This window comes from Chrysemys picta, chromosome 10 (genome assembly GCF_011386835.1).
Source record: "Chrysemys picta bellii isolate R12L10 chromosome 10, ASM1138683v2, whole genome shotgun sequence".
NCBI lineage: Eukaryota > Metazoa > Chordata > Testudines > Emydidae > Chrysemys > Chrysemys picta.
In genome coordinates this window covers 17320507-17334508 of record NC_088800.1, presented here as the reverse complement: position 1 = coordinate 17334508, position 14002 = coordinate 17320507, and the positions used below count along the sequence as shown (strand labels likewise).

At 46.6% G+C, this 14002-nt stretch overlaps 1 protein-coding gene across 3 annotated transcripts in view; it reads right to left on the bottom strand.

The window, feature by feature from the left end:
- Nucleotides 1-10062: 10062 nt before the first annotated feature.
- The window catches only part of LOC122174323 (uncharacterized), a 117507-nt gene continuing 113567 nt past the window's right edge, over nucleotides 10063-14002 (bottom strand). For all 3 annotated transcript variants that reach the window (XM_065559338.1, XM_065559339.1, XM_065559340.1), the window contains 2 exons: nucleotides 11616-12612; nucleotides 10063-10684 (listed from right to left, as the gene is read on the bottom strand). In XM_065559338.1, coding sequence (XP_065415410.1) covers nucleotides 10182-10684; nucleotides 11616-12168 — 1056 coding nt within the window. In that variant the 5' untranslated portion in view covers nucleotides 12169-12612 and the 3' untranslated portion in view covers nucleotides 10063-10181. The remainder of the gene's footprint in view (nucleotides 10685-11615; nucleotides 12613-14002) is intronic.

Sequence of the window (14002 nt, the reverse complement as noted above, 5' to 3'; positions counted from 1 at the left end):
TTACAGCTGGCTCTGTGAAGTGAGCTATTATTCCTCATAGCAGGGTTTAAAAATAATTTCCCAGCTCCATGAAAACAGTTAGACAATTATTTAGTTAATCTGTAAGGTATATTTATCTGTTACAGCGATTGATAACAATAAAGACAAATTCTGATATTTGCATGTCAGAGAGAAAATATATGAGCAGCTGCTTTTGTTTTTGGGGAGACTACAAATACAACTACTTGGAGTAAGGAGGGATTTAAGAAAGACAGCGAGAGTGTGAGGGGCTACTCACCCTGAAAAATTCTGGCTATTGGAGGAGGATTTGAAAAAGAAAGACAAAGAACGATTCTTCTGTGTACTTGTACATGGTTTTTATTTTTCCTGGAGCACAGTGTTCATCTGAGGCCTACCAAGAACTTGCTTGTGGGAACACAGACCATTTGAATATGCCAAATGTTTGTTTCATATCTTTGAAGTGGGGGAGAGAGAGGCCAACGCTTTCCAAACATCATCTCAGAATTGTCTGTCTTTTCTCCCCCCCCCCCCCCCCCCGGTCATTTTTCTGATCATCTTCCTTCCATTTCTATTTCCTCCAATTTACTTTCTCTTGTCCTCTAATTCTTCTTCTTCCTCCATGTTTTTTCTCTCTCATTCCTGTTTTTCCCCCTCCCCCATTAGACTTTTCCCCCTTCTCTAGGTTGTATCTACAGCAGAGTTGCTAAATAAATATATTAACTAAATCTGAGCTTTCTAGAAGGCAAGTGAGAATTTTCTGAGGACATAGGGGTCAGGGGTTTTTAGTATGAATCTAGTCCTTTTGGGTAGATTTTCAGCCTACTCAGCCCTGCAAGGGGCCGAGTACTGCTGTGAAGTGCTGAGCGCCCCCTGTCTCTCTGGCAGTTGGGGGTGCTCAGCATTTTCTAGACCTGGACCCTGAAATGTCTGAAGAGTTAAACCCAATACATGCTTAGTCTCTGGACTTGCTTGGCAGGGTACAGGCTAGAGAGAAATGACTTTTGTCTATGAAATAATTTGAGCTGGCCAATTTAATCCCTTGAGAGCTGCAGGTCATAGGCGTTGTATACATTGGAGAACTTAATACCTATATTTCAGCAACTGCCATCAATAGCGCAGCTGCACAACTGCTAGTGTAAACAGGACTCAGGCATTTTTATCACCATGTCATGAAAACCTGTTCTGAGCAGGTAGTAAAAATGCCTGTGACCTGTCTACGCCAGCAGTTCAGCTGCATGATTGCCAGCAGTTGCTGGAATGGGCTGCATCTGGATTATGCAATGTTTTAGTTGAGATTCACTCCTGTAGGGGTAGTCCTGCTGTTGGTAGCTATGTTAGAAGCTACAGTATGGGTCTGGTTCAGGTGTTTTTACCACTGGGTGGACTTGACTGTTATCTGTGGCAGTTTTGCAAATGGATGTAAATCTTAATCTTGAAGAAGTAGACTCCGGGAGTCCTTCATTGTTCTGTCCAGATGACTCAAGTATGCACAGTAAAGGGGGTAGGGGGTGGAAAGTACAAGAAATTCACAATTTCACTCTCCTCTTTCATTTACTCTGTTATTCCATAAAGGGGAAAAATATCCTACCATGGCCATCTCTGGCTTTGCACGCACTAAGAACATAAGAATGTCCATACTGGGTCAGACCAAAGGTCCATCCAGCCCAGTATCCTGTCTGCCGACAGTGGCCAATGCCAGGTGCCCCAGAGGGAGTGAACCTAACAGGTAATGATTAAGTGATCTCTCTCCTGCCATCCATCACCACCCTTTGACAAACAGAGGCTAGGGACACCATTCCTAGGCTTTGTTTCTTAAATTTTGTACAGATGCTGCCACCAGTAAGAGCAAGGGTGAGAGTGCTAGTGTAGGTTGTCTGGCTTACCTAACATGGCTGTAAAAACATTGGCAGTTGGTCTACTTAATGCAACTACCAGTAGAGATGCAACAGTAGCAGTAGTGGTGGGAAATGTTAAGAAAATTAAAAATTTTCTATAGAGACAGCCTCTGCCATGCAATGCCATTGTATATCCATTATCTTCCTTAGAGATGGAATGAGCCTTGAGGCAATTACTGCTGTTTGGACCTGATTGAAGGCCCATTGAATTCAATGGAAAGACTCCCATTGATTACAGTTGTCTCCGGTTCAGCTCCTTTTAGAAGATTTTTTTTTCTTTAACAATTTGAACAGGGAGTATCTTCTCAATTTGCTTTATCTCCTTAAATGAATCCTCCTTTTTAATTGTTTGAAATAAAAATCTAAAAGGGCACAGAAACACTGAATCATTCCAAAGAAATTTGAATGCTGTGTTTCCAAATGGTAGTAGGGAAATATTATTCTTTCCTAGCTTATTGAATTAAAAACATTTGGAAAATCACACTAAAAGCAATGTAATGGGAAGCCAGACACCAAGTATTTTACTTACTTGCCCTGTGGATTCTGTGGTAAAAATATTGGGTCAGTGCAACAGAGTAGTCTGCCATCAAGGACAGTAGCACCGAGTGGTCAGGCTACCCTTCCACCTGTCTTGACTCTTTAAGAGTTTGGGAGGGTCCAATAAGTACATATAAAGACGTAAGTGTCCTGGAAATGAATGCTGACCAGGGAAGGAATCTGGAGACTGTACCTTTTTAAGGGCTTGAAACATTGCAGACAAGGCTTCTCTTTCACTCCCAACCAACTGGGGATGAGCTGGGAGAAGGGGCTCAGCATAAAGCCAAGGGCGGGTGCAAGGATGTTTCACGCCCTAGGCAAAACTTCCACCTTGCGCCCCCCCCCAGCCCTGTGGCAGCTCTCCGCACCCCCTCCACCCTCAGGCGCCCCCCCCGTGCAGCAGCTCCCCCCTCCCCCTGAGGCACCTCCCCGTGGCAGCTCCCCCCAGCCTGGGGAGCCATGCGGCAGCTCCCCGCCCCAACTCACCTGTGCTCTGCCTCCTCCCCGAGCATGCCATCGCTGCTCCACTTCTCCCACCTCCCAGGCTTGCGGCGCCAAACAGTTGATTGGCACCACAAGCCTGGGAGGGAGAGAAGCAGAGCAGGGCGGCGTGCTCAGGGGAGGAGGCGGAGCAGAGGTGAGCTGGGGCGGGGAGTTCCCCTGCGTGCTGCCCCCCCCCCTTACTTGCTGCAGGCAGCCCTCCCTGTGCCCCCTTGCCCCAGCTCCCTCCGCCTAAATGCTGACGACGACCGGGGCGGCCGAAGATCCGGTCGCCGCTGAAGGACCCGAAATGCCGCCCCCCAAATGCTAGCACCCTAGGCGACCGCCTAGGTTGCCTAATGGGTTTGCACCAGGCCTGATAAAGCCTGCCTCCTCCCTACAGCAGACAGACCCTGACAGGAGAAGCTTGGTCTACTCAGAACCTTCTGGATTGGAAGCCTAATAGGGTGGGGTGTTCAGCTGAAGGGAGCTGGCAAGAGCTTTGCAACAGACTAAGCTTAAGGCACTAGACCTGAGACATGAACCCCACCTCCAGAGAAAGGGCTGAAGGGGAACTTCTGTTAGGAGGAGGGTAGTATTGACTACTCTAAGGCAGAGTGTCTGTCTGAGGCATGACTCCAATCACAGAGAGAGGGCTGAGAGGGAGCTTCTGTTCAAAGGAGAGAGAGCGAGAGAGACTCACTGTCTTAGGCAAAGGGCAGAGAAAACTGCTAGCAGTACAATCCTCCTGCTGCAGGGAAGAGCTGAGACTGGCTTTTAGGAAATGCCCCAGGAGAAGCTGTGTGGGCAACCCACCAAAGTGAAGGTGGGGAAAGCAGATCTTGTGAAGACACCAGTGAGCATGGTAAAGGTAGGAGCAGCCCAGGGAAAATGTGGAGGGATTGGAGGAATAGCCCTCAGCTGCCTAAACAGGGTCCCTGGGCTGGATCCCAGAGGAGGGGCAGGTTCCCCAGCCTCTCTCCCAGACCAAGAGAGGAAGCACAGGTGTCAAGAATAAAAGAAGCCAAGAATAGTGAGTTCAAGATAGAGAGTGGGAGACAGGCTTGAAGGCCATTAGATTTTGAGTTTTCTATTTTATGGACTGAACGGTGACCTGGCTAGAGGGTTAAGCTTTGTACAGTGATAGACCATTGTGAGACCAGAATGACTACAGGGGTCACTAGACTGGAAAAAGCAACACCACCCCCAGGCATAGGGAGGCTCTTTGGAGGTGAGAGGTATGATGACATTCAGATGATAAAGTCAGAATATGTTCCCACTGAAATGAATGGACCCATTCATTCCAAGGACATCTTCAGGGTTTTTTTCAGCCTAGAGATGTAACTAACTGTATTCCCTGCAGGCAGGCGAGTTAGCGAAGGAAATTTCTTGAGAATAAGAATGTATTGTTGTCTAATTGTGAATGGGTTTTTTTAATCTTATCTTTTTTATGTATTGGATGGGGTTAGATGAGGCTGAGATTAGTTATGTCATTAAGCCTGAGGAAGTAATTCAGAGTAGAGATGGATTTTGTAGGGGAAACCCTTATGAAAATATCCTATAGAATGTTGCAGAGGGGAAACCAATGGGGTTTTATAGCTCTACAATTCTACTGAATTCAATAGAAAATGACATCCCTTTTCTAAATGCTTTGAACCATTCTATAGCCAAGGTTACCATTTTCTGTTAAATCTTATAGAACTGGGGACACTAACACTGAAAACAGTTTTTTTTTTTAAGATATCAGTGTGCATACTTCTCTGCTAGAGGCAGGTCAAGTGAAGTGCTAGGTTAGAGCTTATTTTTATGAAGGGCTGTACAATTAACTAGTATCTATAGTATCTGTGAGGTTAAAAGCAGATAGAGCAGGCTTTTAGCTTTTAGGTATTTCTAGTGAAGGTTATGGCATGACTGAGGGAAGAAAGGGAAAGCTAGAGAAATCCTGATGTGATGGATTTGTAAGTGCCCCTCTCACGGTTGAAAACAGTCTTTCTTAATGATTCTTTCTTCTTTTGGGCTCAGAAGTCCAGGCAGCCAAAATACACTGTAGGAGGAAAAGAAAGTGGGGCCAAGTATCCAAATATTGTGACTGCTGGTTGTCCTGTGGCACAGTTTTAAGTGGATAAGAAACAGGACCTTTTCCTCTGTGGTCCTGAATTCAAATGCACTACTGTAGCGCATCAGTGAAGACACTATTCCATGGACAGCAGACCTTCTCCCTGTGGTATAATTAATCCATCTCCCTGAGATGTGGTAGCTATGTTGGAGAAGCTTTCCTGTTGACCTAATGCTGTCTATACAGGACTTTAGGTCAGTATAACTAAGTTGCTTAGGAATGTGGATTTTTCACACCCTGAAGAGCTTACCATCTAAACAGACAAGACAGACAGAGGATTAAGGGAGAAGGGATAACATAGGCAGAGTGAACATGATGGTTTGTAAATGACATGTTAGTTCCATAGAGAGACAAGGTGGGTGAGGTAATATCTTTTATTAGACTGACTTCTGTTGGTGAGAGAGAGACCAGCTTTCGAGCCACACAGAGCTCTTAGTCAGTGACTACCAAGATGGGCCAGATCTGAACTAGCCACCTAGAGTTGGAGGTTTTCTTATTCTGTTAGCAGTTGCTTGAGCTCCCCAGCCTTCCATCAGTCTCATTGTTTCATGCGTCATCTGCAAAGTGCATATCCTGAGTACACAGACAGCATTGTGCTTTATGATGGCACCAGAAGCTCTAGATGAAACAATTGCCTTGTAAATCATGGCAGGCCAGCTGTGGATTACTGGAAGAGCACAGAGAGCTGGGGGCTATGCTATCCACTCTCTTCCACCAAGATCAAAGCAACAAGAAGTTTTCCTTCACTGCTCTTTCATTCTTTGTTTTTGATTCCTTCCGTTGTAGTGGTGCTGAGTGAGGATGAAGTGATATTTCTCCGGGTAGTAACATCAAGTACTGAATACTTGACCTTTTTCAAGTAATCACTTGCACTGGGTAATCTAGTTACAATTATAATCAATCCTGGGCCTGTCGCCATAGCTCTGCAGGCTCCCCTATCAGCAGTTTCGCTGCCCTAGGGCGGAAGACAGGATGGAGGATGGGGTCTGTGTAAAGATTTTGCACCCTCTGTGTCATGCAGAGTTTAGTGTAGCAGGGATGGCCAGAGGTTGGGGAGGGGGATAGAGGATGTCTGCTATATAGATCTTCTCTCTCCCGTCCCACACCCAAAGTGAAATGTAATGATCATGGGGGGGGGGAGGAGGGTACTACAACTTCAGGCTGCAGTAACAATTGTTGAGCAACTTCACAGTTGCTTTACTGCCTGGGGAGAGAGGGTTATTTCCCCCCTTACAGTGCTACCAACACCGAGCCCTGGTTGTGGAGGAAAGCCAATCGGTTATTCCAATACTTGGTCACCTCAAAGATCTTCAATAAGTAATAAGCTTCTTTTGGGAGCAGGGGGAGGTTATGGTGAGAGACATGTGAGTGCTCCATGTCCCTTGGCTAAGGCCAATATTTAATGTATAAACTCAAACTGAGAATGTTTGTTTGTTCAAAGATTTATTGAATCAAAAGCAGCACTTCAGTGGGTTTATTGCTATTATTGCCTTTGATATGTTCTTCTTTGTTTTTTTATTTATTTATTTTTTTTTGTCAGAAGGAGAACTTGTTAAATAAAAGCTGCAATTCAGTGCTAGCCTGTTCCCCCACCCCAAAGAGCTGGCACAGAAAGATCTGTCATCGTAACTTTCATCATGTTACAAATCCTCATTTGACCACATTTGCTTATTACGTGAGACAGACAGGAATTCAGAGCTGCAGAGTTTTCAGAAATTCTTTGTGTTGGCAGGTAAGAACTTATTAAAGGGTCAAGAGGTAGCTCCAGAACTTTTCCAGTGGTCTTTACAGTTTATTAATTTTGTAATAGAGATTATGCCACTGAATAGTTGTAGTTATATGGAGTAGGTTGCTGAATAAATTTAAATATACTGAGATGTAAGCCAACTCAGACATAGACCCTATAGCTGGCTTACTTTTTGTAATAATTTTTTTTTTGTATGGGAAAAGGTAAAAATGTATCAAGCCCACTCTGTGAACACAGTGGACCAGATCCTCAGCTGACATACAGCACTGTAGTTTCCTTAAAGTAAATGGAGCTACGATGACTTATATCACCTTACCGTCTGGCCCATAAACTCTTGCTTTGAAACCTTATTAATAAACTTGATTCCAACTACTCTGTTTCTCTATATAAGAGCAATCCTTGACTTTCAGTCAGAATGACCTTTGCTTTTGTTCTTATTGTTTTGGTCTCTTAATCCACAATAAATTCTCTGAGAGAGAGCACAGTTCATTGGCTGTGTCTCCTCTCTGTCGCAGCCTGCATCTGAACACAAAATGGCAGCAGTCTCTACAGCAGTGAGGCAAAACTTCCTTTCTTTCTTTTCTTTCTCAGTAGTCAGATACAGTATTTCAAACCCTAAGTGTTCAAAAATCCTGAGACTGGCTTAAAAATCCAGGCATTTAAACATTTTTCTTCCTTAATTTACCTTCAGGGTTTGGGTTTTTTTTTTGTTTTTTGTTTTTGAGCCTTTAGGATGCACTTGGGTCATGTTTTCTATCTTTTCTCTGAAACCCAGAGGTTTTAGGGTATGTCTACACTACGAAATTAGGTCGAATTTATAGAAGCCGGTTTTATAGAAATCGGTTGTATACAGCTGATTGTGTGTGTCCCCACATAAAATGCTCTAAGTGCATTAAGTCGGCAGACCGCGTTCACAGTACCGAGGCTAGCGTCGACTTCCGGAGTGTCGCACTCTGGGTAGCTATCCCACAGTTCCCGCTGTCTCCGCCGCCCATTGAAATTCTGGGTTGAGATCCCAATGCCTGAATGATGCAAAACAGTGTCACGGGGGGTTCTGGGTACATGTCGTCAGGCGCCTCCCCCTCCGTCAGAGCAACGGCAGACAATCGATTCACGCCTTTTTACCTGGGTTACCTGTGCAGACAACATACCACACCAAGCATGGAGCCCGCTCAGCTCAGCTCACCGTCACCATATATCCTCTGGGTGCTGGCAGACGTGGTACTGCATTGCTACACAGCAGCAGCTAATTGCCTTTTGGCAGTAGACGGTGCAGTATGACTGGTAGCCTTCATCAGCGATCTGGGTGCTGGCAGACGTGGGGCTGGCAGACGTGGGGCTGCATTACACACAACAGCAGCCCCTTGCCTTTTGGTAGAAAATGGTATATTACGACTGGTATCCGTCGTCGTCGTACTGCAGTGGCTTTCAATCACAGGCACCTGGGCAGTCTCGACGATGATGGCTATCAGTCATAGTATGCTATTTTCTGCCAAGCGCCCAGTATTTTCTGCCAAGCATCCAGAAGATGCCGAGGGCTATCAGTCATGCTGCACCGTCGTCTGCCAGCTTAAGATGTAAAAAATAGATTTGTTCTGTATTCATTTTTTTCCCCCTCCCTCCGTGAAATCAACGACCTGCTAAACCCACGGTTTTGAGTTCAGTCTTTGGGGAGGGCCATTCTGTGTGACAGTTGTTTGTGTTTCTCCCTGATGCACAGCCACCTTTGTTGATTTTAATTCCCTGTACCTGTACGCCATGTCATCACTCGCCCCTCCCTCCCTCCCTCCGTCCGTCAGATACTAGTTTTGCACCTTTTTTCAGACCAGACGCCATAGCACTGGGATCATGGAGCCCGCTCAGATCACCGCGGCAATTATGAGCACTATGAACACCACGCGCATTGTCCTGGAGTATATGCAGAGCCAGGACATGCCAAAGCAAAACCAGGACCAGCCAAGGAGGCGATTGCAGTGCGGCGACGAGAGTGATGGGAAATTGACATGGACATAGACCTCTCACAAGGCACAGGCCCCAGCAATGTGCAAATCATGGTGTTACTGGGGCAGGTTCATGCCGTGAAACGCCGATTCTGGGCCTGGGAAACAAGCACAGACTGGTGGGACCGCATCGTGCTGCAGGTGTGGGATGACTCCCAGTGGCTGCGAAACTTTCGCATGCGTAAGGGCACTTTCATGGAACTTTGTGACTTGCTTTCCCCTGCCCTGAAGCACCAGAATACCAGGATGAGAGCAGCCCTCACAGTTGAGAAGCGAGTGGCGATAGCCCTGTGGAAGCTTGCAACGCCAGACAGCTACTGGTCAGTCGGGAATCAATTTGGAGTGGGCAAATCTACTGTGGGGGCTGCTGTGATCCAAGTTGCCAGGGCAATCAAAGACCTGGTGATATCAAGGGTAGTGACTCTGGGAAACATGCAGACCATAGTGGATGTCTTTGCTGCAATGGGATTCCCTAACTGTGGTGGGGCGATAGACGGAACCCATATCCCTATATTGGCACCGGAGCACCAAGCCACTGAGTACATAAACCGCAAGGGGTACTTTTCAATGCTGCTGCAAGCCCTGGTGGATCACAAGGGACGTTTCACCAACATCAACGTGGGATGGCCGGGAAAAGTACATGATGCTCGCGCCTTCAGGCACTCTGGTCTGTTTCAAAAGCTGGAGGAAGGGACTTTCTTCCCGGACCAGAAAATAACCGTTGGGGATGTTGAAATGCCTATAGTTATCCTTGGGGACCCAGCCTACCCCTTAATGCCATGGCTCATGAAGCCGTACACAGGCAGCCTGGACAGTAGTCAGGACCTGTTCAACTACAGGCTGAGCAAGTGCCGAATCGTGGTGGAATGTGCATTTGGACGTTTAAAAGCGCGCTGGCGCAGCTTACTGACTTGCTCAGACCTCAGCGAAAAGAATATCCCCATTGTTATTGCTGCTTGCTGTGCGCTCCACAATGTCTGTGAGAGTAAGGGGGAGACATTTATGGCGGGGTGGGAGGTTGAGGCACATCGCCTGGCCGCTGATTACGTGCATCCAGACACCAGGGCAGTTAGAAGAGCACAGCAGGGCGCGGTGCGCATCAGAGAAGCTTTGAAAATGAGTTTTGTGAACTGGCCAGGCTACGGTGTGAAACTTCTGTTTGTTTCTCCTTGATGAACCCTCTGCCCCACCCCCCCACTCGGTTCACTCTACTTCCCTGTAAACCAACCACCCCCCCTCCCCTCCCCCTTCGAGCACCACTTGCAGAGGCAATAAAGTCATTGTTACTTCACATTCATGCATTCTTTATTAATTCATCACACACACAACTAGGGGGATAATTGCCAAGGTAGCCCGGGATGGGTGGGGGAGGAGGGAAGGAAAAGGACATACTGCAGTTTAAAACTTTAACTCTTATTGAAGGCCAGCCTTCTGATGCTCGGGCAATCATCTAGGGTGGAGTGACTGGGTGGCCAGAGGCCCCCCCACCGTGTTCTTGGGCGTCTGGGTGAGGAGGCTATGGAACTTGGGGAGGAGGGCTGTTGGTTACACAGGGGCTGTAGTGACGGTCTCTGCTCCTGCTGCCTTTCCTGCAGCTCAACCATACGCTGGAGCATATCAGTTTGATGCTCCAGCAGCCGGAGCATCGACTCTTGCCTTCTGTCTGCAGGCTGACGCCACCTATCATCTTCAGCCCGCCATTTGCTCTGTTCATCCCGCGATTCAGCCCGCCACCTCTCCTCTCGTTCATACTGTGCTTTTCTGTAGTCTGACATTGACTGCCTCCACGCATTCTGCTGTGCTTTTTCAGCGTGGGAGGACATCTGGAGCTCCGTGAACATGTCCTCCTGAGTCCGCCATTTTCTCCTTCTAATCTTCACTAGCCTCTGTGAAGGAGAAACGTTTGCAGCTGGTGGAGGAGAAGGGAGAGGTGGTTAAAAAAGACACATTTTAGAGAACAATGGGTACACTCTTTCACGTTAAATTTTGCTGTTCACATTACACAGCACATGTGCTTTCGTTACAAGGTCGCATTTTTCCTCTTATATTGAGAGCCTGCCGGTTTGGTGTGAGAGATCACTCACACAGTGCCAGGCAACAGATTTCGGCTTGCAGGCAGCCATGGTAAGCCACAGTCTTTTGGCTTTTTTAACCTTCTTAACATGTGGGAATGGTTTCAAACAGTAGCGCCCTCATTTCCCATACCAAGCACCCGTTGGGTTGGCCATTTAAAATGGGTTTGCAATGTAAAAGGAGGGGCTGCGGTTTCCGGGTTAACATGCAGCACAAACCCAACTAACCCCCTCCCACCCCACACCCAATTATCAGGGATGATCACTTCACCCCTCCCCCCCACTGCGTGGCTAACAGCAGGGAACATTTCTGTTCAGCAGAGCAGGAAGGGGCACCTCTGAATGTCCCCTTAATAAAATCGCCCCATTTCAACCAGGTGACCATGAATGATACCACTCTCCTGAGGATAACAAAGAGCGATAAGGAATGGATGTTGTCTGCATGCCAGCAAATACCGGGACCATATGCTGCCATGCTTTGTTATGCAATGATTCCAGACTGCGTGCTACTGGCCTGGCATGGTAAAGTGTCCTACCATGGCGGACGGGATAAGGCAGCCCTCCCCAGAAACCTTTTGCAAAGGCTTTGGGAGTACATGAAGGAGAGCTTTCTGGAGATGTCCCTGGAGGATTTCCGCTCCATCCCCAAACACGTTAACAGACTTTTCCAGTAGCTGTACTGGCCGCGATTGCCAGGGCAAATTAATCATTAATCATTAAACACGCTTGCTTTTAAACCATGTGTAATATTTACAAAGGTACACTCACCAGAGGTCCCTTGTGTGCCCTCAGGGTCTGGGAGCACGTCTTGGGTGAGTTCAGGGGTTACTGGTTCCAGGTCCAGGGTGATAAACATAGCCTGGCTGTTGGGGAAACCAGTTTCTCCGCTTCCTTGCTGCTCTGAGCTATCTACATTATCTTCATCCTCATCTTCCTCGTACCCCGAACCCGCTTCCCTGTGTGTTTCTCCAGTGACGGAGTCATAGCACATGGTTGGGGTAGTGGTGGCTGCACCCCCTAGCATGGCATGCAGCTCCGCGTAGAAGCGGCATGTTTGCGGCTCTGCCCCGGACCTTCCGTTTGCCTCTCTGGCTTTGTGGTAGGCTTGCCTTAGCTCCTTAATTTTCACGTGGCATTGCTGTGCGTCCCTGTTATGGCCTCTGTCCTTCATGGCCTTGGAGACCTTTTCTAATATTTTGCCATTTCGTTTACTGCTACGGAGTTCAGCTAGCACTGATTCATCTCCCCATATGGCGAGCAGATCCCGTACCTCCCGTTCGGTCCATGATGGAGCTCTTTTGCGATCCTGGGACTCCATCATGGTTACCTGTGCTGATGAGCTCTGCGTGGTCACCTGTGCTCTCCACGCTGGGCAAACAGGAAATGAAATTCAAACGTTCATGGGGCTTTTCCTGTCTACCTGGTCAGTGCATCTGAGTTGAGAGTGCTGTCCAGAGCGGTCACAATGAAGCACTGCGGGATAGCTCCCGGAGGCCAATAACGTCGAATTCCGTCCACACTACCCCAATTCTGACCTGCTAAGGCCGATTTTATCGCTAATCCCCTCGTCGGAGGTGGAGTAAAGAAACCGGTTTAAAGGGCCCTTTAAGTCGAAAGAAAGGGCTTCGTCGTGTGAACGTGTCCAGGCTTAATTCGATTTAACGCCTCTAAAGTCGACCTAAACTCGTAGTGTAGACCAGGCTTTAGAAAGGTGATGTTTCTCAAAGTGAAAGATGGGATTCTCACATGATTCCAGAAGCTGGGGCTTTGAGAAAAAACACAAAGTACTGTGAGATTCAACAATATTGCAGAGAACAAGTCATAACAGATGCAAGCTATGTCTTACACACCAGTATAATATTGTGCAATTTTCCCCATTCAGGTCCTGCAGAAAGATGCAAAAAAAAATCCAGTAAGCCTGAAATGGCAATTTTTTTTCAGTCAGTTTGTTACATAAGAAATGACTCAAGCTCCAGGACAACAGTGGTTCTAAACATATTTCTAAAATGAAAATTAAGCTAATTGTGCAATTTGTATTACTGTGTGGATTAAATGACTTTGTCTGGCTGTGGTACCCATGGCAAAGCCAAAGGCTTGCACCAGAGAATTCTGTCCCCTTTGACACAGGTACTGTAGCAAAGCAACTCTTTTAAGCAGCCTTAGCATTAGCAATCAGTAAAGTAAACCTGGTGACCAAGCTGGATTTTCTTTTTTCTTTTTTTTCGGGTGAGAGAACACACTGTTAAATTATCACCGATTTCACACTGTCCTAAACTGGAGAAAGTGGTGATACAGTTGCCTCTGGTGGTCACGTGGTTCTTATCTTAAGCAACGCTCTGCACTGAGTAAAGAGCAGCATTTCTGGACTAGTCTGTTAGAGGGATGTGATGCTCTTCTGCCTTTTGCAGTCTACTGGATGAGTGACTTGTCAAATGGGCGGTCTGCAATGATACAGACGGGCCATATAGGTCTTGATGTCTAACTTACAGTGTAAGTAGAAGATATTGCAGCTCCAACACAGGACGAATAGATAATATTTTAAGAAAATGCACAGAGATGCTTTTGGTATAAATATAGCACACAGCATGAGGCACTGAATAAAACATTTCTCTTCACTCCTTGGGGAGGATCTTGCATAACTTACTCTTGGCTCTGCTTCACCACTCAGGAGTTAGTCATCCCTATTTTGTAAAAACAAATAGCTTATTCCACCCTTCCATACTGAGAATTTTTGATGTCTACATGTACCTACTGTCCTGTGTGCACCACAGACTAGAATTGCTTCTTGGTGCTCTGGGTAGTCAGGCATAAGATAGAACAATCTGAAGGCTGTTCAGATGTACTCCAGGGACTAGACCAGGGTCCAGCCAGCCCCAAGATCAAGGTAGTGTTAAAGTAGCACAATACCAAGTTTGCCTTTCTATCCCCACTCTAGTATCTAGTAAATAATTTCCTAGAGAGATTTGCTAATGAATGGCCCTAAACTGTACAAACCAATGGGTTCTAAGAGATGAGTGGCCACAAAAAGCCAGTAAATAAGCTCAAGTTGAAGGCCAAATCTATTTTCCACTAAGGACTTTTTTGTAAAAATATTTTTATTATGGCAAAGTTACAGAACATACTGCATCATACATTGCTTATGACTTATGCAGGAT